Here is a 25,205-nt window from a genome sequence, read left to right on the forward strand (position 1 = left end):
GAGGGACCACCTCTTCTCTGCTACATCCCTTTATACTGGCCTTATATGGGTCCCAGGGACCCCACTATGTGACAGCTTGAATCTATAAGGTCACATCAGGAGTCAAGACAGCTTTCCCCATACAGGGAAGAACCTCAGCCGCCTAAGAAACAATCTAAGAAAGAGGAGCAAGCTGACTAGGTGGCACTGTTTGCCACTGTGAGGTTATCGTACTCGTCCCAAAATGAAGCGATCACACCGGCCTCATTGTCACTGCCTAACTACAGAAATTTCAGGACTCCAAGAGGAGAAATATGGATACACTCCACGGCTCCCTGGAGGAAGTACAGGACACTCTATATAAGCTACTTGATATTTTCCAGAGTGCTGGTCCCAGTAAGGTGGCACTGCCACTTAATGAGGCCATCTTTGAATTAGCCATGATGGCCTGGCATAATGCAGCCACCTATGCTCCCATTCTGAAAAGAACAGATAAGAACTATTTTGTGCCACCCGAGGAACTAGTAATCTGCCACCTTAACACCCCACTCTGAACTCTTTAATTTAGTAAGCTGTCTCCAAATGAAACAAACACCCAAGTCGGCACCCACTGATACGGAGGCCAAACATTTAGACTGCTTTAGGATAGAACTTCATTGTGGGGAACTTACAGTTCCACATAGCAAGCTATTAAGCTTGAATGCTGAAGTATGATTTTATTAATTACAATAAGTTTTTGGAATTTACCAACAAACTCCCTCAAGATAGACTTCAGTTCCAACCAATTATCAATGAAGGTAAATTGCTAGCTAGATCAACCTCCAGGCCGCAATGGATCCATCAAATTGAGCCTCCCGCTTGATGGCAACTTCCATAGCCATGAGATGGGCCTTGTGGCTCCAGTCCTCTGGTTTTCCCAAAGAAGTCCATCCACAGTGGAGGATCTGCCTTCTGAAGGAAATAACTTATTCAGTTAGAAAACAGGTGAATCTTTCTATTCCAGGAGTGGCCAACCTGTGGCTCTGGAGCCATATGCGGCTCCTTGTATAGGCACCGCCTCCGGGGCTGGAGCTACAGGCGCCAACTTTCCAATGTGCTGGGGGGTGCTCACTGCTCTCCCACAGGCCCTGCCCCCACTCTACCCCTTCCCCCTCCCGTGAGCCTGCCATGCCCTTGCTCCTCCCCCACTCTCCCAGAGCCTCCTGCAAGCCATAAAACAGTTGATTAGGAGGTGTGGGGAGGGAGGAGGAGGTGCTGATTGGCAGGGCAGCCGGTGGCGGGGGATGCGGGGAGCTGGTGGGGTGGGGGGGGCTGCTGACGAATTACTGTGGCTCTTTGGCAATGTACATTGGTAAATTCTGGCTCCTTCTCAGGATCAAGTTGGCCACCCCTGTTCTATTCCTTCAAAGACTTAAGAGCAACCATTCACTTGCAGATATCTGTACATACTCCAGCACTGCAGAGGAAATACCCTAAGACTCTGTATTACAGACAACAGCCAGCTCCTCAACCATTCTACCATCAAAGGGCCATTGAGCTGCCTAGGAAAATAATTTTACTTAAGATATTTCCTTATTCCCAAGAAGAAATGAGGCTGGAAGCTATACAAGATCTCAGACAGCTGAATGTCTTCATCTGCCACTGATGTTGAGAATGATGACGCTGGTCTTTATATTCCTTCACCAAACGGTGACTGGTTCACAGTTCTCAGTTTAAAGGATGCTTATTTCCACAAAGACATCCACGCTGCACACAGATTCCTGAGATTCGCCGTAGGCCCTAGACCATTACCAATACAGAGTGCTTCCCTTTGGCCTCTCAGTGACACTGAGGGAATTCACAAAGATGTTATTGGTAGTGGCAGCTCACGTACATCGCCAGGGTTTGTCAGTGTTCCACACCTTGATGACTCGCTGCTCATGGGGAAGTCCTGTAAAGAAGTACAGACAACATCACAATCCCTATTTAGACTCCCAAATTCCTTAGGGCTCCAAGTAAATGTAGAAAACTACATTTGAGCTCTGACATGGACTATAGATTTTTATTAGAACAGCCCTATATTTAACCAGAGCCAAAGCATACCTATCGCAGGACAGATTCCAGGAAATGAGGGACCTCTTCGCTCAGCTTTGGCAGAACATGCAGACAATGGTTCAAGCTTGTTTTACCTTCTTAGGTCTCGTGGCCATGTATACATGTGACACCCTTTGGAAGACTGTCTTCCATGTCTACAGGCATGATTACCGACAGTCTACATGCAAAACAAGCACAGCCTGGACAAACTGATCTTGCGCCCCCACAGACTTCTGACCCTGCTCTCCTGGTGGAAGACGGGTAGGTGGTGTGCATGGGGGTTCCCTTTGCCCCTCCCTCACCCACAAAGGAGATTAATTACAGACACCGCCTCTGCCTCAACTAACATGTAAGACAGGGTATCTGGACCCACCAAGAATCCCCATTGCATGTATACATTCTGGAGTTGTGTGCCCGTTCACAGAGCCAGTAAACGATACCGACGGTTTATTTGAATCCTACATGTTCAAGTAGTATTGGAAAACTTGACAATGGTTTGTATCAACAAACAGGGAGGAACAATGTTCACACCTCTTGTCACAGAAACTGCCCATCTGTGAAACAGGTGCATTAGCTGCCAGATCACCATCTCAGCAGTGCACTTCCCAATGATGCACAGCACATTGGTAGACTGCCTCAAAATACTTTTCTTCAAAGACCAAGAGTGGGAGCTACATGACTGGGTGATATTTAATATCTTGCCTGACAGGAACCCCACTGCCAAGATCTCTTGGTGTCTCAGGAGAACAAGAAATTCCCCACTTGCTGCTCCAGAGGGGATGCATTTATCATTCAGTGGTCAGAACTGCTGATGTACAAATTTCCTCCCATCCCTCTTTTACTTTGCATCCTGAGGAAGGTCAAATAAGATGGCGCATTGGTGATCCTCATTGCTTCAGTGGCCTAGCTCTGTTTCCTGAGCATTCTCTGGATGTTCTTGGGTCATATTCAGCTCTTCCCAGACCTACTGACTAAAGACAAGGACAAACATCCAACTTCCCAACCCAGCATCCTTCCATAAGAACAGCAATACTTCAGAACAAAGGTCCATCTAGCCCAGTATCTTGTCTTCTGACAGTGGCCAATGCCACGTGCTTCAGAGGGAATGAGCAGAGCAGGTAATCATCCAGTGATCCATCCCGTTGCCCATTCCCAGCTTCTGACAAACTGAGGCTAGGGACACCATCTACACAGACAAGGATTTTGTATGTACCCTTTGTTAGACTACTGACTTGTGTAGGGGAAGTCAAACACAGATCATAGTGTCCACCAAGAAACTGATGCATTTACTTTTGTCCCTGGGTTTGAGGATTAACTTTAAAATGTTGAATCTGATTCTGTCATAATCCACAGAGTTCATCAGTGCTCCTGGACTCACTATCAGGGAGATTATCCTTCCTACTGGACAGATTTCAGATAATAAAATACCTGATTTTACACTTTGATATTTACCCTCAAGTAACAATAAGGATGTGCCTTAAACTTCCAGGACTTATAGCTTCATGTACATTTGTAACCACATTTGCCCAGTCACGTCTCAGACTGTTTCAAGCTTGGATCAAGTCTGTTTACAGACCAACAATTCAGGATACATCAGTGAAAGTGCTGATTCCAGCTCAAATTCTATCCTTGATGAAATAGTGGAGGACAGAAGAAAGTATATATGCGGGAATTCCCTTTGTCCCTCTGGTTGTTCCAAAACTTTGATAACAGCTGCATCCAAGATGGGCTGGGGAGCATATATAGAGGATGGTCAAACACGTGGCCTCTGGTCCCATCTAAAAGCTATGATTCACATAAATGTATTAATATTAAGGGCGGTGAGATTAGCTTGCAAAGCATTTCTACCTGTCACACACACTTCTTCAATCCAAGTTCTCATGGACAACTGCATGGCCTCCTAGGATTTAGACAGGGAGGTGCAAGATCAGCGCGCCCCTCCCCTTTTTTGGGGGGGGGGAATGGTGCAATCAGTGTCACATCAGTCTGACAGTTCTCTTTTTGAGGAGAAAAATAGTCTGGCAACCTCACTAGGCAGGAAAATGTACTCTTCCCATGAATGAAAATTTAAAATGTCAATACTAAACTGAATTTTCCAAGAGTGATGGCTTCCCCAGCTTTATTTGGGTCAGTTCTAAACAGAAAATGTCTGATATTTTGCTCTTGAGCAGGTGAGAGTCAGCAATCTCTAATAGATGCATTCATGATTTTTTTGGTCACACCATTTTATGTATCTTTTCCTTCCATTTCCTCTGATTCCAAAAGTGTTACAGAAAATAAGGCATGAAAACGCTCAAGTTATGTTGGTGGCTCCTGCTCGGCTTCACCAGTTTTGGTTCTCGGATAATAAATGTATCACACTCCCAGTTTAGGAAGATGTTATCCTAGAGTCACAGTCTGATTCACACCCAGTCCTTATTGCATCTCATGGCCTAGGTGATATTTGAATGCTCTCAATAGATAAGTGTTCTTCAAAGGTGCAGAGCAGTGTTCTTCAGAGTAGAAAATTATCCACTAGGACTATGTACACCACCCATAAAGAAAAAAGTTTCCATTTGCAAAGACTAAAGGTTATGCTCCATGTCAGTGTTCTATTCCAACCATATTGGATTATTTCTTATCTTTAAAGCACTCTGGACTATCTATCTGTTCAACCAAAGTCCATTTGGCAATGATATCTGCATTCCATTCTCCTGTAGAGGGATGTACAATTTTCTCTCATCAGTCAGTGAATAAATTTATTAAGGGGCTTGGCCAAACTTTTCCTCCTGTGGGAAAGCTCACTCCAACATGGGACTTTAAATGTAGTGATTTCTTTGCTGATGGATTCCCTCTCTCCTCCCTCCCACCTCCTTTTGAACCTCTGGCAAATTGTCCAATTAATCTATCAGTGAAGGTAGCGTTCCTGGTGGCAATTACATCAGCGTGTAGAAAAAGCGAATTACAAGCCCTAATAATAAATCCTCCATATAGTTTTTCACATGGATAGAGTAAATATGAGATTACATCCACCTTTTATTCCTAAAGTACTATCAGAGTTTCATATCAGTTTATTCATTTACTAGTCCCGTTCTCCCCCCCCCCCCCAATAACACATTCTTCACCTTCTGAATTTAAATCAAATATCTCAGATGTGAGAAGGTGGCTGTTATAAACTAGATTAGGGGTTCTCAAACTATGGGTTGGGACCCCAAAGTGAGTCGGGACCCTGTTTTAATAGGGTCGCCAGGGCTAGTGTTAGACTTGCTTGGGCCCAGAGCCAAAGACCAAGGGTTTCAGCCCTGAGTGGTAGGGCTCAGGCTTTGGCTGCAGCCCTGGGTGACGGGGTTCAGTTTACAGGTCTCCACCTCCTGGGGCTGAAGCTCTTGGGCTTTGGCTTTGCCTCTTCTCCCCCGGGGCAGCAGGGCTGGGGCGGGCTCAGGCCACAGTCTGACCCCTTTAGGGTCATGTAGTAATTTTTGTTGTCAGAAGAGGGTCGTGGTGCAATTAAGTTTTGAGAACTGCTGAACTAATCTTTTTGTAAAACTTCAAGACTTTTCATTGCTTATAGTAATACGTCAAAAGAGATGACCGTTTCATTACATATTTTCAAAATGGGTATTATATTAGAACTGCTTATGATATTAATAAGAGGCCTCCATCAAACACCTGACCTCACTCCACCAGAGTGCAAGCTGCATTGATAGCATGCTTAAGTTGGGTTCAAATATTGGAAATATGTAGAGCAGCTACCTGATCTTCAGCTCATAGATTTATGAAACATTAAAACTAGAAATTAATAGTACAAAGAGCTTTTGATCTGGGAATTTGTTCTCTTGTGCTGCTGACAGGTATCTTAATAGTATTCCTGACATGCACTTTAGTTTGTCAGAAAATGACAGTAATGAAAAATTCTTCCCTTCATTAGTCTGTCCATAATAGTGTTTACTGCTACATGACGTGAAAGTATAAAAGTGCCCCTTTCAAATAGCGGTGTCTGTAATCGCCTGTGATACTTTAGCTGGGTTGCTTGGGCTCTAGAAATATTGGGACTCAGCACTGATAAGTCCTAGTGTAATTTTCATAAGGAGAGTTGACTACCAGATGATTTGGAGAAAATGAAATATGCCTTTCACTTTCATTAAATTGCTGGCAGTGGCTCCTCTTGTTTTAAAATTCAGGCTCTGGGAAGTGCAAGTTATGTGACGTGGGTTATTTTTGTTTGTCTTCAGTATTTATGCTGCATTTGTTTAAAAATGTCTTACTTTGTTACCAAGAAGTTAACATTGTAAATATTTTATGAATGATTGGGGCATTCCCTGTGAGGATATGAATCCTGCAGAAGGGTATTGCTTGTGCCTGAGTGTCCCCCTAATCTGTTTCCAGACTCTTCATTCAAGTTTTCTTTTTCACAGACCTTCACTCCCTTAGTAGATAAGCTGGGTTTAGGCTCCGTGGTTCCTGTGGAGTTTCTTCTGGACCGAGACCTGAGATTCCTGTCTGATGCCAGTGGATTATGTCTATTTCAGGTACTTGAAGAGGCATTCTTAGAGTACAGATTCCACTTCATACCATGCTTTCCAGGTTGATTCTTTTTCAAGATGTGGTGGGGGTCCTCATGGGTATTGGGTAGATAGAGAGGGCATGAAAAAATACAAGAATTGGCCCTGATCTCCAGCTCCATTCATAAAGTCTTAAGGTCCCAACTCTTCCCCATCCTTTGTTTTAGGAGCCTCTAGTTGCTGAGTGCTGCATAGACCCTCCCCATCCAGAGGGAATCATTGCTATAGGAGTTCCAAAACTGTTTGTGCATAGTGGTCTTGATCAGTTTCCTGACATATTGAGAAAGCTAGTTTACTTTTGTTTTGATGCAGGTCAGATATTCTTCTCCATTAGAGCCTCCAGAAGAGAGAGAGAGAGAGGTCAGAGAGCTGTGGCCCCCAGTAGTATAACTACTATATTGTCTACTGGCTTTCTTGCATTCAAAACTTTATGTCATTGACAGATGGGAACAGAGAGCCAGAACCAAGTTCTGCAGGAGCAATCTGAACTGAGAGACTCGGTCAATGCATTAATTAGTGACCAGAAACTTCAGGAAATATTTAGCAGAGGTAAGACCAACTGGCTTGCAACTCGGGGGCTTGGATTGTGCATGAGTTTGTGTTCTGGAGAGGAGTCCCAGAACTTGTTTGAAGTTCCACTCTACAAGTTAATATGTCCAAAATTCTTTGCGAGGAGAGTTTAATTATTGCTTTCTTGCAGTTAATTGGAAAGGTAGATTGCTGTTTAACTGGAATTTTCTGTAGCGATTGCTCATTCACAATCACTGTAGTTAAGGTTGCAAAACAACTTCCATTATAATCTAATCCCAGGCATTCACAATTTCCCAAAATTTCAACATTTTGGGCTGAATTTTTAAATGCTTAGTCTGCCTGAAGGTGAATTCTTCTGAAAAATAAAACTTAATCCTTTAAGCCATCTTCACTATCTAAGGCCGAAACCCCCCCACTTTGCCGTCTGAGATTCTAATTATGTCCTTTTAAGCATGACTGCACAAATGACTGAAGTTTTAAACTTGGCATCACCCATCCTTACTCAGTATGGCATTCTGACTTGCCCCAATAGCTGGACCACACAGAGGTTTGTGTGTGCTACAGCTGTTGGCTAACAGACCCTGGGTGTCTTAGCTCAGGCAGTAGAGTCTCATAGTTTTCAATACAGAGGCTGCAGAGTTTGAACCCTACTACCAATGATCTTCATAGAGCATCACATTACATTGGTATGGACATAGTTCTTGGTGGGTACTAGTGCCTTTGGTTTAACACACACAGGAATGTTAGGAAGAAACTTCTCATCCAGGCAGGTTACTCTATTAACTGTCTAGTGTGGAATTTCTTGCCCTTTCTTCTGAGGCATTTGGTTATGGTCACTATCAGTTTCAGCATACTGGCCTAGATGGACCTCAATGGTTTGATTTCTTCTGGAAATTCCTTTGTTCCAAGATTTGGGAAAAAACTGTGCACTGCACATTGACAGTAGAAAATTTCCTTATATCTGTAGAAGAATTGTACATACATATTCAGGTAATTAGGCATATTAGTTGGTTCCGTGAACTTGGTTTTTTGCTTGCAGTTTACACTCAGACAGGATACAAGTGAGGATTCTTCTTCGAGTAATATCCTTATGGGTGTTCCACTTCAGGTGTGATTGTGCCCCATGAACCTCCACAGGGAGTTGAGTGTGGTATTCTGGTACCTCACCAATTGGCTACTGGAAGATCCATCTTACGATGAACCCTTATTAGTCACAAAGAAGGCCATAGCACTGTTCCTAAAGCTAGACCTTCAGCTAAAGATCCAGAAGTCTACTTTAACCCTTGTAGAAGGCCTAGAATTCAGAGGGGCATCCGTAGATGTGACAACCACCAAGACTTACTTTCCAATGCACAGGTTTATGACACTATCACACTTTGTCACTACCATTCAGGTCAGTCTTCAAACATCTGCAAGAAACTGCATTCAACTCTTGGGGCGTATGGCAGGGCCAGGTAGGCAGGCAGAGCTTCAGAGTCTCAATGTGTGGATGAGACGATGGTGTAGAGAGGAGGGGGTTAGATTCATTAGGAATTGGGGAAACTTTTGGGATAGGGGGAGCCTATACAGGAAGGATGGGCTCCACCTAAACCAAAGTGGGACCAGACTGCTGGCACTTAACATTAAAAAGATTGCAGAGCAGTTTTGAAACTAGGAGATGGGGGAAAGCCGACTGCTGCAGAGGAGCATGTGGATCGGACAGAGACTTCTCTTAGAGGAGAGTCAATTGATAGACATTCTCTGGATTATAGTCAGGAGCAGAGGATGGAAGAGGATAATGTAAGGGCCAGATCAGATGAGAAACATTCACATAAAGAATCGGACACATCAGAAAAGGGCAGACAAATAAACAGTGAGAAGTTTTTAAAGTGCTTTTTCACAAATGCTAGAAGTCTAAATAATAAGATGGGTGAACTAGAGTGCCTCATGATAAAGGAGGATATTGATATAATAAGCATCACAGAAACCTGGTGGACTGAGGACAATCAATTGGACACAGTCAATCCGGGGTACAAAATATATCGGAAGGACAGAACAGGTTGTGCGGGGGGGGGGAAGAGTGGCACTATATGTGAAAGAAAATGTAGAATCAAATGAAGTAAAAATCTTAAGTAAATCCACATGTTCCATAGAATCTCTATGGATAGTAATTTCATGCTCTAATAAGAATATAACATTAGGGATCTATTATCGACCACCTGACCAGGACAGTGATAGTGATCATGAAATACTAAGGAAAATTAGAGAGGCTTTCAAAATTAAGAACTCAATAATAGTGGGGGATTTCAATTATCCCGATATTTACTGGGAACATGTCACCTCAGGACGAAATGCAGAGACAAAATTTCTCAATACTTTAAATGACTGCTTCTTGGAGCAGCTGGTACGGGAACCCACAAGGGGAGAGGCAACATTAGATTTAGTCCTGAGTGGAGCACAGGAACTAGTCCAAGAGGTAACTATAACAGGACCACTTGGAAATAGTGACCATAATATAATAACATTTAATATCCCTGTGGTGGGAAGAACATCTCAACAGCCCAACACTGTGGCATTTAATTTCAAAAAGAGGAACTATGCAAAAATGAGGGAGTTAGTTAAACAGAAATTAAAAGGTACAGTGACTAAGGTGAAATCCCTGCAAGCTGCATGGACGCTTTTTAAAGACACCATAATATATGTATACCCCAAATTAAGAAACACAGTAAAAACTAAAAAAGAGCCACTGTGGCTTAATAACCATGTAAAAGAAGCAGTGAGAGATAAAGACTTCCTTTAAAAAGTAAAAGTCAGATCCTAGTGAGGTAAATAGAAAGGAGCATAAACACTGCCAAATAAAGTGTAAAAATGTAATAAGAAAAGCCAAAGAGGAGTTTGAAGAACGGCTAGCCAAAAACTCAAAAGGTAATAACAAAATGTTTAAGTACATCAGAAGCAGGAAGCCTGCTAAACAACCATTGGGGCCCCTGGATGATCGAGATACAAAGGGAGCGCTTAAAGATGATAAAGTCATTACAGAGAAACTAAATGGATTCTTTGCTTCAGTCTTCACAGCTGAGGATGTTAGGGAGATTCCCAAACCTGAGCCGGCTTTTGTAGGTGACAAATCTGAGGAACTGTCACAGATTGAAGTGTCACTAGAGGAGGTTTTGGAATTAATTGATAAACTTAACATTAACAAGTCACCGGGACCGGATGGCATTCACTCAAGAGTTCTGAAAGAACTCAAATGTGAAGTTGCGGAACTATTAACTAGGGTTTGTAACCTGTCCTTTAAATTGGCCTCTGTACCCAACGAGTGGAAGATAGCTAATGTAACGCCAATATTTAAAAAGGGCTCTAGAGGTGATCCCAGCAATTACAGACCGGTAAGTCTAACATTGGTACCGAGTAAATTAGTCGAAACAATAGTAAAGAATAAAATTGTCAGACACCCAGAAGAACATAAATTGTTGGGCAAAAGTCAACATGGTTTCTGTAAAGGGAAATTGTGTCTTACTAATCTATTGGAGTTCTTTGAAGGGGTCAACAAACATGTGGACAAGGGGGATCCGGTGGACATAGTGTACTTAGATTTCCAGAAAGCCTTTGACAAGGTCCCTCACCAAAGGCTCTTATGTAAATTAAGCTGTCATGGGATAAAAGGAAAGGTCCTTTCATGGATTGAGAACTGGTTAAAAGACAGGGAACAAAGGGTAGGAATTAATGGTAAATTCTCAGAATGGAGAGGGGTAACTAGTGGTGTTCCCCAAGGGTCAGTCCTAGGACCAATCCTATTCAACTTATTCATAAATGATCTGGAGAAAGGGATAAAAAGTGAGGTGGCAAAGTTTGCAGATGATACTAAACTGCTCAAGATAGTTAAGACCAAAGCAGACTGTGAAGAACTTAAAAAAAAAAATCTCACAAAACTAAGTGATTGGGCAACAAAATGGCAAATGAAATTTAATGTGGATAAATGTAAAGTAATGCACATTGGAAAAAATAACCCCAACTATACATACAATATGATGGGGGCTAATTTAGCTACAACGAATCAGGAAAAAGATCTTGGAGTCATTGTGGATAGTTCTCCGAAGACGTCCATGCAGTGTGCAGAGGCAGTCAAAAAAGCAAACAGGATGTTAGGAATCATTAAAAAGGGGATAGAGCAGGCCTGCACAACTCGTAAAGCGGCGAGGGCCACATTCCTCCAAAGAAAACAGCTGAGGGCTGAAACCTGCCGGCCCCGCGGAAACAGCCCCGCCCCCCCCCCCAGCACCTCCCGGCCCTGCGGAAACACCCCGCCCCAGCGCCGCCCAGCCCTGCAGAAACAAACCCTCCTTCCCCAGCACCACCCCACTAAAACAGCTGTGGGCCAAAAAGGAAGGTTGGGGGTGGGGAGGTGATACTTTATTTTAAATCAACCAGGGGCTCCCAGCTAAAGAGGTGGCTGGGAGCCCTCAGGGGCAAATTAAAGGGCCCGGGGCTCCGGCGGCTGGGGGAACCCGGCAGGGCCGGCTCTAGGTTTTTTGCTGCCTCAAGCAAAAAAAATTTGGCTGACCCCCGTCCCAGCCCTGGGCTCCCCCCTGTACCCTCCTGCTGCCCCAGTCCTGGGCTCTCCCCCCACCCACACCCCCTGCCGTCCCAGCGCTGGGCTTCCCCCTTTCCTCCCCACCAGTGCCCTCCCCCCACCCTTCCGCTGCCCCAGCCCTGGGCTCCTCCCACCAGTGGCCCCCCCCCCCCCCCCCCCCCCCCCCCCCCCCCCCCCCCCCCCCCCCCCCCCCCCCCCCCCCCCCCCCCCCCCCCCCCGCCCAGCCCTGGGTCACTGGTAACTCGCTCCCAGGGTGCGTCATTCAGCAGGAATTTTGGATGTGTACAAAACACAGACAGGATTGGTTCCGATATGGTTACAGAGCTGCAGTAAAGTGGAACAATTTTCAGCTTGTGTGATTGGAGGATATCTGGATGCATATTATAACTGTCCTCCATAAATGAGGAAAAGATGAGGTGCCTTTATTATTCTTTTGTTCCACTCTTTCTTTCTATGGGGAATTTGCCAATGCAATATCACTGTCTTCCTTTTAAACAAACAAAAAGGCAATGGCTGTTGAAAATAGCAATTCCAGTCCTAATAAGCATTTCTTGCTTAATTTTATCCTACTTTTTCTACAGCAAGTTACAGTGGATCAGTATATTTGATTTGGGAGAAATGAAGTAACAGCTGCCCAAACTGAGCTTGAGCACTCCTGAATTGTGAGGTGTTCAAATCTGGAAGGCAGGTGCTGTGTGTGTGTGTGTGGGGGGGGCTGTGGGCTCCGCAGGGGAGCATGGCAGCAAAGTGTCTGGAGCTGCATGGAGCTAGACACGCTGGTCTGAGTGGCACTGTAAGGGGGCTGGGGGTTGGAGAAGGGGTAGAAGGTTCGGGGGGGCAGTCAGGGGACAGGCAGCAGTTGGATAGGCATGGGAGTCTCAGGGGTTCATCAGGGGACAGGTAGGGAGTGAGGTCCTGAGGGGAAGTTGGGGGGATCTCAGGAGAGGGCAGTTGGGGACAAGGAGAAGGGAGGCTTAGATAGGGGCTGGGGTCCCAAGGGGTAGTTGGGGCAGGGGTCTCGGGAGGGGGCAATCGGGGGACAAGGAGCAGCGGCATTTAGATAGGGGCTGGGGTCCTGGGAGAGGGGTATCGGGGACAAGGACCAGTGGTGTTAGATGGGGGTGGGGGTCCTGGGGGGCAGTTAGGGCAGGGGTCCGTGGAGGGGGCAATCAGCGGCCGCGGGCCGGGATTTAAAGGGCTCTCCGCTCCCCGCGGCTGCGGGCAGCGCAGAACCCTTTGATTCCCTGCCGCAACTGGGATTCAAAGGGCTCTGGGCTGCCCGCAAAGCGCCGTGTGCGGGGGATTCAGAATCCCCCCGCGGGCCGCACAGTGAGGCGCCGCGGGCAGGCCTGGGATAGAGAATAAGAAGATATTATTGCCCTTATATAAATCAATGGTACGCCCACATCTGGAATACTGCATACAGATGTGGTCTCCTCATCTCAAAAAAGATATACTGGCACTAGAAAAGGTTCAGAGAAGGGCAACGAAAATGATTAGGGGTTTGGAACAGGTCCCATATGAGGAGAGATTAAAGAGGCTAGGACTTTTCAACTTGGAAAAGAGGAGACTAAGGGGGGATATGATAGAGGTATATAAAATCATGAGTGATGTGGAGCAAGTAGATAAGGAAAAGTTATTTACTTATTCCCATAATACAAGAACTAGAGGTCACCAAATGAAATTAATGGGCAGCGGGTTTAAAACAAATAAAAGGAAGTTCTTCACACAGCGCACAGTCAACTTGTGGAACTCCTTGCCTGAGGAGGTTGTGAAGGCTAGGACTAAACAGTTTTTAAAAAAGAACTGGATAAATTAACGGGGGCTAAGTAAGGAATGGTGTCCCTAGCCTCTGTTTGTCAGAGGGTGGAGATGGATGGCAGGAGAGAGATCACTTGACATTATCTGTTAGGTTCACTCCCTCTGGGGCACCTGGCATTGGCCACTGTTGGTAGACAGGATACTGGGCTAGATGGACCTTTGGTCTGACCCGGTACGGCCATTCTTATGTTCTTATGGCAGCTTTACACCTTCATAGTAAGCCATCCAAGGTTGCATCTTCGCTCCCTACAGGGGTGGCTCAGAGGGGTGGCTCAGAACCATCTGGCTTCCAAACAAACACAGCGTAGACAGGCATTTGTTCTCTCTGTAAGTGCCCCTAGCCTCTGTTTACCAGAAGCTGGGAATGGGCTGAAGCACTTGGCATTGGCCACTGTCGGAAAACAGGATACTGGGCTAGACGGACCATTGGTCTGACCCAATATGGCCATTTTTATGGTTTTTTGGTAAAGGACTCCCTTGATTGGGGGAAAGACTTCCACAATGTCCATGCTGGTGTCCAGTTTACCCAGCCACTCCTAGCAGTTACAGTAACAAAGTAACAACAGTTTGAGGAGCGCACCTGGACACTCACCCTATTCGGGCTGGTTTTCTCCCAACAAGGCCACTCTACACATCAAGCTGCTGGAACTCAGAGCAGTTAGAAATGCCTGTCTCTGTTTTCTGACATTGATCAGGAGCAGGTGCATCAAGATCATGACAGATGATGTGGCCTACATGTTTTATGTCAATTGAGAAGAGAGATCACCTTCCGTTTATGGCAAAACTGTAAGACTATGGAATTGGTGCATAGACAGTCGTAACCATGTGTCTGCAGTATACTTTCCTGGCATTCAGGACACCAGTGCAGACCCTCTCAGAAGATATTTCTCCCAGGATTACAAATGGGAGCTGGATGCTTGGCCTCTCGATCACATATTTCAGATTTGGGGTCTCCCAGAGGTGGACCTCTTTGCCATGGCCAAGAACAAATGTGCGCTCAGTTCTGTTTGAGAGGGGTACTGGGCCACCACTCCTGGGGGATGCCTTTCTCTTATGTTGGGCATCAGGACTGCTATATGTTTTTCCCTCCCCAACAACTTTACTATTGAAGGTGGTGAACAAGGTAAGACAGGACAAGACCAGGGTCATACTGATAGTCCCAAAATGGCTGAGACAGACATGGTTTCCTTACCTCATACTGCTGGCAGTTTGTCAAGCAATGTGCCTCCTGACCATTTCCTATCTCCTTTCCTTCACCCCAGCCTGAGAGTTTGTCATATCATAGCATGGCTCATTGATGGTTTGCAAAGATAGAAATGACCTGTTCTTTGGAGGTACTGTTAAACAGTAGACATGAGTCTAGTTGCAATATCTACCTTCAGAAATGGAAGAGATTCAACTGTTGGTGTGATCTGTGACATCTTTCACCTGTTTCTTCCTCACTGTCAAATATTCTGGACTCCCTCCTGGAACTGAAGAAGATGGGGTTATCTATGAGCCCTATCAGAGTTCACTTGGCAGCTATAACAGCTTTTCATTCTCCCGTCAAAGGTTTCTCAGTATTTACCTGTCGTATCATAGTGAGATTTATCAGAGTAGGGAAACTTTCCCTTAAATCAAGCATCCTATCTCAGCTTGAGATCTTAATTTTGTTCTCCGATGCCTTATGAGACCTTCCTTTAAACCAATGGCAATTTGTTCTCTACTGAAGTTATCTGTGGAGATTGCCTTCTTGGTAGACATTACATCTGCTCCAAGAGTGGGAGCGGTAGGAACCCAAATGGCACACCTTCTCTTCACAGTATTTATCAAAGATAAGGTTTTGCTATGCCTACACCCCTAATTCTTACGTAAGGTTTCATCTGAATTCCATATTAATCAGGTTATTCGTTTCTCAATTTTCTTTCCTAAATCACATCTGACTAAGGAGGACACTATACTACATACGCTTGATGTCAAAAAGGGTGTTAGCCTTTTACCTGGACAGGACTAAATCCTTTTGAAAATCTCCCAGACTGTCAATTGCTGACAGCTCTAAGGAATCTACAGTTTCCATTCAAAGACTCTTTAGGTGGCTAGCTGGATACATCATTCCTTGTTATCAATCTAATGATATTCAACCTTCTGTTGGGATATTAACCATTCAACAAAGGGATCTCTCTACCTTAGTGACATTTTCCCAGAAAGTTTCCATCAGTGAGATCTGCAGGGCTGCCACTTGCACTTCTGTTCACACTTTTTCAAAGTAATCCATGATTCAACTTCAGCTGCTGCTTTTGAGTTTGCAGTGCTATCTACAGCATTGAACTACTCCAAAGCCCCCTACTCCTGCTGAGGCTGCTGCTTGTTAGTCACCTGAAGTGGAGCACCCACAGGGACACTACTTGAAGAAGAGATTACTCACCCTGTAAGTAACTGGAGTTCTTTGAGGCAAGTGTGTGTGTGTTGTGTGTGTGTGTGTCCCCGTCCCTACAGGTGCTCCACTATGTGCCCTCCTTCCCCTCTACTTCAACTTTGTGGGCACATAGTGGAGCAACACTATATAGCCTTCATGTGAGGCACGAGAATGTGTAAGGCACGTGTATGGGCTGAATGAACTTGGCAACCAAAAGTCTCTAATCCAAGGTACATAGGGTACATGGCACCTGAAGTGGATCACTCACAGGGGCACACACTTGGAAGAACTCCAGTTGCTGCACAGGGTGAGGAACCTCTCCTTATAAACTCAGTGGGATTTCACAAGGAGTTCACAGTAAAGTCACATGGTTACTCACGATGTGTGTATGTCTGGATTTTTTTTCTAATTATTTATTCACTTGTAGGTGACAGGGGAAAAAAGAGTATTTAGGAGGGAGTCAGTTGCCTTGTTTCAGGTTCTAGCTTGAGTCTGTAAGGCTGGGTTTTTCAGATCTTCTCAAAACATAATTTTACTTGTAAATTGATCAAATTTGACCTAATTATTGACACAAACGTGAGCCTCACAATGCTATTTAACCACATTTTTCAACAGAACTGTGCTAGATGATGTATTTGCTGTGAGCAAAAGCTGTAATAAAACTTGGTAATCTGTTTCCTTGCAGCAGGAGATGAGTGCTTTCAACCCTAACTTGGCACACATTACTGTCTGTATTATGCACCCTTAATGGTATAGTGCAAATAATTTGTCTGCAGGTATACTCAGTTGATCTGGCTCTCTTTTTCAGGTCCCTACAGTGTCCAAGGCCAAAGAGTTAAGGTGTACCAACCAGAGGATGAAAATAGCTGGCTCTGTGGTGTTGTGACCTGTCAAGACTCCATCACTCGTCTTATGGAAGTGTCCGTGACTGAGGTGAAGGCCTGAAGCACTTCGTTTGGGCTTCTAAAACATGAGTTCCCTGCATCGCTTGGTGAACATACCATTCTCCACAAAATTTGAATTTCGTTGTCTGTTGGCTAGTGTCTCCTAAAGATGTGTAATCACATGGTACTTCATGGACAGGTCACTTTTCTTACCCCACAGGTCTTATATTACAAAATATACAATGCACAATTCAGTTAGAGGAGGATGTAGAGAGATGCTTGGTGAGGACAAAAATATTGTAGGAAAATTGTATTGTAGGAAGTGGGTGAGAAGGAGGAGAGGATATTGGTAGACAAGCAGAAGGTTATTGTTCCATGATTGTCATATTATGGCCACCAAATGCCATCTTTCTTGGCTTCTTCCTTATACGTCACCTTTGTATACACATTGCCTGAAGCAGGTGAAGCATGAAGGAGGGTTGCTAGGTTCTAAGGGTCAAAATCTCCGTCTGAACCCACCTTTTTGATGTGTAGTCTTGGGTGAACAGGAATCCAGGTAGCAGTTATTTGCTTCCACAAACTTCCAATCAGCAGACCCACGTGGTGGGTAGCACGATGAATCGTAACTGTCTGCAGCACTGACCGTTATGGATTCTTTGTTGTGAAGAGGTTTGGTTTTTTTTAATCATCCATGATAAGATCATTTGTATTCAGAGTGAACTTTTTGGATTGTTTGGAGGCAGAGTTAGTTCTGGACAGGAACAGAATTTTCTTTGCTTGAATTTTAGCCAGTATGACTTGCAGGAGGCGTTTCAGGCCACTCCGTCTGAATCCGATTCATGTATCTCCTGGTTGATGAGCTCTACTGGAGAGACAAGGAGTCTGTTAGAAGAGATTTTTAATTGTTTCCATGTGGGAGAGCAAGGTGACATTCTTAAGTAAGGAAGTGATCATTTGGCTCAAGAAACAATCATCTGGCATTGATATTGCTAATTATTGACTGGTCTCTAATCTTCCTTTTTGTGGGGGAAGCTAATAGAGAGTGAGTGACGTCAACTGACAAGTTTCCTTGCCAGTTTAGAAGAAGACGACAAAATTGGAAGGGAATGAATTTAAAGTGGAAGAAGGGGACTTAAGGCTTGTCTACATTACTTGCTGGATCAATGGGCAACAATCGATCCAGCGGGGGTCAGTTTATCGCGTCTAGTCTAGACGTGATAAATCGACCGCTGAGCGGTCTCTGGTTGACTCCGGTACTCCACCAGTAGCTGAAGTTGCGTAATTTAGCTCGATCCCGCCTCCCCCAGTATAGACCAGACTTTAGTGGCAGAACTGTCTCCAGAGGTGCTCAATGAATGGAGACAGAAAAATGAGAACAGAGTAGGACCCATGTTTGAAGGTTAGAGAAGTTGAGAAAGGGTAGTGAAACAGTTCAAAGAGTATAGTGAAAGCAGAGATGTTGACAAGTGAGAACAGAGAGAAGGAGGCGAGTGAGGGAAGAAAGGGGCTGTACGCTGTCTTATGTTCATTGTTATCTCTTAGCTGGTAATTTGACTGAATATTTTTTTCTTTCTTCCTTGTTTTTTTGCTGCCCACCTCATAAAAATCAGACTGGTGAGATAAAGTCAGTGGATCCCCGACTGGTTCATGTAGTGATGGACAGTTCTGTTCCACCAAATGAGGTACTGTATTGTGTCATATCTCTGCATGTTTAATCAAGAGCTTTAGAAAGTATCCCGCGATCATTTGTGAGGAAACAACTTGAAGAGGCGTTCTGTTCACTGAGAGCATTTGAGAAGTCCATGGGAGCTGAGAGGAGGGTTTCCTATGTCTTTTGTGGACAATAAAATAGTTGGATTATCCACTTGGCTTCCTTTAAAAGTCCATTTTCTTTCAACACAGGCTTGCTGTGAGTTTAATGAGTTTGGAATTACTCTTACTGGAGAGAAAAGTGGACTATTGGCATCTAAGGGTTGTCTTGCTTCATTCTAAGGGGTTGCACTGTGAAGGAGGCTGTCCTGGTGATCACTGCCTCTGGTTTCAGGAAATGCCTCCTCTCCTCCCTTGCTACAGCAATCTGCTACCTCCCCTCCTAACTACAATCCTTTTCTGAAATTTGGGGCTATTATTTCTGTGGATTGAAGGACAGGCCGCCTCCTAGAGGATGCTGGCAGAGTTGCCAGCTGTGCTGGACTGGAAGTTTTGCCTTAAAGGAAAACGATTTATATCCCTGGAATTTATCACTATCGGTATATAAATCATTTAAAAATTCAGTTTTACTTCAAGATGATAACCCACTAACTGGAATTTCCCATTGTGCTGATGTACCACCATATGGAAACCTAGCTCCGTTAATAAGTGAATGAAACTGTTTGCTATGGAGGACCCTGTTCTAATGCAAAAAGGCAGGTGTGCATACATGCAATTTTATATAAAAAATTTCCATTGCAGTATCTGTCTAAAGTAACTATTTCTGAGTTTAATGTAGTGTAACAAATCCATTATTCTGACAAATGAACTATTTTCCTTTAAGAGATGGGAAGAGAGTGGACCTTTTGGTTCTGGCCTGACAGGCGGGATGACTCTTTGCCTATAGTGATTACATAATTTTATTTATTCTAGGGAGGGGGCCTAAAAGCAGCTAAATCTTCGAAAGGGAAAAAGAAGAGAGAGAGTATGGAAGGAAAGGATGGACGAAGGAGGAAAAATGCTTCAGACTCTGGATGTGATCCTGCAACAAAGAAGCTAAAAGAGAGGGGTGAAGTGGATAGTAATGGGAGTGATGGAGGTGAGGCAAGCAGGCCTCCTTGGAAAGGAGGCACTGGGAGTGAAACAGGGCTGGATGCAAGGGCCAAGCAGCTGCCTCCTTTTGTTCCTCAGATTAATCGCAATATTCGCTTTGCCACTTACACCAAAGAGAATGGCCGAACTTTGGTGGTGCAGGATGAGCCAGTGGTTGGTGACACACCTGTACCCTTCACTCCTTTTTCTTCAGCTGCTAGTCAAGCACTGCTGGTTGGAGCTGGATGTAAAGAGACAGGAAAATCACTGGAACAGGTTGGCCAAAGCATGGGGGCTTCTCCAGCAGCTGATACTACAGCTGCTTTGACACCAACAACTGTGAGGATCTCTGACACTGGCATGTCAGCAGTTACTGGACAAGAGAAACAGAAAACAGGCTGGTCACAAGCTCAGGGAGAGGTGAGTTGCCTGCAGCCTAGAAGATTGAAAGTACAACTAGAAAACTTTGGATATATATTCTCTAAAGTCACTTATTGTAATAAGTTCCCACCCTTGGGTCTGTGTCTACAGGAACTCTAAAATCTTTACAGTTTTGGGGCATCTCCCTCTCCTCTCCCTCCAGCTTCTCCCCCTCTGACATGTGGTATGTTCAGTCCCTGTGGAGGTAAAGTTTCAGTCCCTCTCATTTCCTCTTTTTTTGCCACTTACCAGTAGAGATGCTCCCATGGACAGTTTTTCTGCCCCACCACAAAGTCAGCTTAAAGCTGATAGAACAAACTTTTTGCATTTTCTGACAGTGTTCTGGTAGCAGCATGAACTTGGCTCATTTCTGTCTTCCTTCTTTGTCCTTGTTACATGTGAAACTGTCTTCATTAGATACAATTAATAACTATGTAAAATGCAGTGTGTCGGTGAATTGTGCTGATTGAACCTTTAACTTTTGTAATCTGCTATTGGAACCTTTTTTTAAATTGTGCAACCTTCAAGTTACCTTAATACAAACTACTATATTTAATGTAATTAAGTTTGATATTCTCACATGGAAGATACTATTTAAGAGCATATCTTGCTATTAGGTAATGTACTCTGACAAACTATTGTTAGAATCTGCCCAAAGGTCAAAAGTTAAACTGAAAGACATAAAAATGCATTGGAGACTGCTTGAAGATGCTTTTAGTTACAGAAGAAAAAAGTAAAAAGCTGGAGGGAAACTGGTTAAATAACAAGGCAGAAGATTTTATGTAGCCTTTAAAAATGAAAATCCAACCCAAGAGAAACTAATAAAGTAGGCTTTGCAGATAAAATAAGAACATAAGAATGGCATACAGGATCAGACCAAAGGTCCATCTAGCCCAGTATCCTGTCTTATGACAATGGCCAATGCCAGATGCCCCAGCGGGAATGAACAGAACAGGTTATCATCAAGTGATCCATCCCCTGTTGCCCATTCCCAGCTTCTGGCAAACAGAGGCTAGGGGCACCATCCCTGCACATCCTGGTTAATAACCATTGATGGACCTATCCTCCATGAATTTATCTAGTTTTTTTTTTTTTTAACCCTGTTCTAGTCTTGGCCTTCGCAACATCTTCTGGCAAGGAATTCCACGGGTTGACTGTGTTGTGTGGAAAAAATACTTCCTTTTGTTTGTTTTAATCCTGCTGCCTATTAATTTAATTTGTTGGCCCCTAGTTCTTGTGTTATGAGAAGGAATAAACACTTCTTTATTTACTTTCACCACCCCAGTCATGATTTTATAGACCTCTATAATATCTCCCCTTAGTCGTCTCTTTTCCAAGCATAAAATGATGACTATGAATAAATTTAAAAACTACTATGTAAATATTTGGTAAAATGAAGACAGGCAAGCAGATTAGAAGTAGGAAGCTCACTGAGTCACTAGAGCTACACAACCACCACACTGTAAAAAGATCATATAATGTGATTAGACTGCATAAAGGGTAAATGTTTAATTTGCAGCAGTCTCCATCACATAGGATAATGAAAATGAGAAGGAGAGAAATATCTCCCTCAGTGGTTATTTTTCGGACTCTTTTGAGAAATAAAACTGCAATAAATCATCAGGGCTGTGGAATATTCATTAAAGAATTTAGAGAGAACTAAAGTCCAATGTAATGGAGCTACTAACAGATCATATTTATTATGAGAGAGTGGCCACCATTGTACTGGTCTCTAAAGGCACAAAGGGAGGTATTGATGATTATAGACCAATGAGATGTCACCCTATATGTCTCATTGGTCTATAATTATCAATATCTGAGGTGTTAATTGATCCAAGCAGTATATAAATGGGAGTGGAAGGTTTAGAATTTATTGGTAAATGTTAATTACTTACACACACGCGCGCGCGCTCTCTCTCTCTCTCTCTCCCCCCCCCCATTGATGATGATTGAAAGTTACAGATAGGCAAAGTAAGAAAAATGCTACTTGAGAACTTCTTCGAGTTTGAGTTAAGGATATTTACTTTGTATATTTTAACATATGATGTTGACAGTTTGTGTTTTTAATGTCTATACAACTTTTTGAATCTCAACATCTACTGTAGTTAAACAATTGTCTGACCCGCCCCCCCCCCATATTGTCCAGCACCCCCATAAGGCCCAACTGTGAAAATTTAAATAGATAAAAATAAAAAACTTAAATATAAGTTGATGTTAACCATTACAATTATTAAATAAAAATTGAATTCTACCAAGCCTAAATATAAGCAGAAAATGCAAGGCACAAGCAAGCCCATATTCTGTAAGGGAAAGTCATTCCTCTGTAGCCTATTAACGTTCTTTAGAAAAGACTAATAAAATAAGGGTGCAAAGGAATTGAGAAATAAAATTTTTAACTCTCAGAACAGGCTAATAGAAGAGCCCATTAAAGAAATGATTACTTTGTGTTGGGTTCATATTGTAATGAATTAAATTGCTGGAGATAGTAAACTAGGAGGAGCTATAAATGGTCACAAAGACAGAAAATACACTCAGACATGAAGAGATTTGAAATATGACATAATTTCCCCAAACTGAATCTCTCTTAAGCTAATACACCTAGGAAAAGATAATCTCAAGCATCCTACACTTGGAGTGTTACTTCTGGGAGGCAGTAATGTAGAAGGAGTGTGAAGGTTGATCATGGTCAGCAAATTAAACATAGGTTTGTAGTGTGATGAGTCTACAAAAAAAAAGTTTATGGGCTATTAGGCTGCGTATGCAGAGGTGTTATGAAGTAGAGAGGCAACTGTTCCACTTTATATGGCTCTGGGGTACCTGCACCTGGACACTGCATGCAGTTCTGGGTACATTGTTTATGGCAAGATTGTCAAATGGGGAGTTCAGAAAAGAAAACAAAAATGATCATGAGGATCCAGGGACTGACTCATAAGAAAATCTTGATCTAAATATGTATAGCTTGATTGAGTGATGGAACAAAGGAACTTGGATATCACGATGTGTGAAGTAGAAGAACCTGTTAGTTATAGAAGCCTATAAATATATGAAGGGTATAAAAAACAAATGTGGAACATAAGAATGGCCCCGATGAGTCAGACCAATGGCCCATCTAGCCCAGTATCCTGTCTTCCAACAGTGGCCAGTGCCAAATGCTTCAGAAGCAATGAACAGAACAGGTAGTTTGAGTGATCCCTCCCCTGTCCTCCAGTCCCAGCTTCTGGCGGTCAGAGGGTTAAGGACACCCAGAACATGGGGTTGCATCCCTGACCATCTTGGCCAATGGTCATCGATGGACCTATTCTCCATGAACTTATGAATTATTTTTTTAACCCAATTATACTTTTGGTCTTCACAACCTCTCCTGGCAATGAGTTCCACAGGTTGACTGTGCATTGTGAGACATATTTCCTTATGTTTATTTTAAACTTGCTGCCTGTTAATTTCATTGGGTGACCACTGACTCCTGTGTTATGTGAAAGGTAAAGAATGTGAAAGTGGGGCTATAAGTAGGAGTAATAAGGTGAAAAAGAGAGAATCTAGGCCAGGGTGGGCAAACTACGGCCCGCGGGCCAGATCTGGCCCCTCAAGGCTTTGGATCCAGCCCGCAACATTGCCCCCTGTGGTGCCACGGGCCCCGCGCCTCTCTCGGAAGCAGCCAGCACCACGTCCCTGCGGCCCCCAGGCCAGAGGGCTCTGTGCGGGGAACCGCGGTCAATTGGAGTTTCGGGGGAGGTACCTGGAGGCGTGGCAAGGGCAGCGCATGTGGAGCGCTCTGCCTCCCCCTCTCCCAGGGGCCGCAGCGCTTCCTGGAGTGGCACAGCATGGGGCCAGGGCAGGGATTCAGGGAGCCTGCCCTGGCCCCAGTGCGTGCCGCTGCCACCCCGGAGCCGCTTTAGGTAAGCGATGCCAGGCTGGAGCCCAAACCCCTCCTGCCCCCCGCCCACCAACTCCCTGCCCCAAGCCCCCTGCCTGCACCTCGCACCCCTCCTGCACTCCAACCCCCTGCCCTGAGCTCCCTGCTGCACTCTCCATCTCTGTGCACCCTAACCCCCTGCCCTGAGCCCTCTCCTGCACTCTGCACCCCTCCTGCGCCCCAATCCCCTTCCCTGAGCCCCCTCATAGACCCCACACCCCTCCTCTGCCCCAATCCCTTGCCCGGAGCCCCTTCCTGCCCACTGCACCCCCTCCCGCACCCCAACTCCTTGCCCCGGCACTGCATACAGTTTCCCCACCCAGATGTGGCCCTCAGCCCAAAAAGTTTGCCCACGCCTGATCTAGGCTAATGGTCAGGAAAAGTTTCTTAACAATGGGAGGAATCAGGCTGTGGAATAGCCTCCCTAGGGAAGTGGTGGAAACCTGAGTGCTTGGGACTTAAAAAATAAAAAATAAATAGGTCAAAGTGTTGTTGTAAGGAATGATCCTCCATTGGGTTGGAGATGAACTGAATTATCTAATATGAGGTGGGGATAAGCATGCTGTTTTTTAAGTGTGGTTCTTGTTAGGAAGATGCTGTTTCTCAGACAATGGAAGACAATTAAAAGGTTATGTAACTCTGAAAAAAGAATAAGACGACTTGAAAAAAGCATAGTAAAGGCCAACTTGAGTACTTGCTTTCCCATAATGCATAAAAAAATTAGTGAAGATTAAAGATGAGTTTAAACTGATGACAAATACCTGTTCCATAATGCATAGTCTAAGACCATTACTATCCCAAGATATTGGGTAAAAAGTGATTCTTAAGACTCAGACACTCTAGTTACATTAGTTAGGATAGAATTACAGAGACTATACATTCTTGTATTGAAACACATAAATGGATGACGATCTGAGAGATAGGTGCAATATTGTACCATGAGGAGATATTTCTCATCTGGGTTCATTATGGTGATTTCAGGTTTTCATCTGAAATATCTAGCATTGCCTGTTCTTGGAGATAAGATTCCAGATTAGGTAGACCATTCATATATCAGTTCTGTGTTCCATAGTGTGACAAGACAATAAAACTTGACTGGCCTTTCGACCCTTAATTTGTAATTGCCATGAGCTGGGAAGTTACAGCTGTGGGGGTGGTGGCGGAGGGAAATTCCTTTTCTGTATTACTTTGGTAGACATTCCTAAATTTTAAGTTTAGAGAAAGCTGCATTGGTGCAGGTAATGATTTCTGCTGTGACTTCCCATGGCAGGTATGTGAGAAGCATGTGAAGGAT

The 25,205-nt window shown here is 44.1% G+C and overlaps 1 protein-coding gene across 2 annotated transcripts in view; it reads left to right on the forward strand.

Annotated features, from left to right (window-relative positions):
* The window catches only part of KDM3B (lysine demethylase 3B), a 113,594-nt gene that overhangs the window by 37,067 nt on the left and 51,322 nt on the right, over positions 1-25,205 (forward strand). The window contains exons 3-7 of one of the 2 annotated variants that reach the window (XM_045027268.1): positions 6,447-6,560; positions 7,037-7,142; positions 16,722-16,846; positions 18,408-18,479; positions 19,420-19,998. In XM_045027268.1, coding sequence (XP_044883203.1) covers positions 6,447-6,560; positions 7,037-7,142; positions 16,722-16,846; positions 18,408-18,479; positions 19,420-19,998 — 996 coding nt within the window. Of the gene's footprint in view, positions 1-6,446; positions 6,561-6,919; positions 6,954-7,036; positions 7,143-16,721; positions 16,847-18,407; positions 18,480-19,419; positions 19,999-25,205 lie in introns of those variants that run through there. The other variant, XM_045027269.1, reaches the window with a different exon arrangement.

This window comes from Mauremys mutica, chromosome 8 (assembly GCF_020497125.1).
Source record: "Mauremys mutica isolate MM-2020 ecotype Southern chromosome 8, ASM2049712v1, whole genome shotgun sequence".
NCBI classification, from domain to species: domain Eukaryota; kingdom Metazoa; phylum Chordata; order Testudines; family Geoemydidae; genus Mauremys; species Mauremys mutica.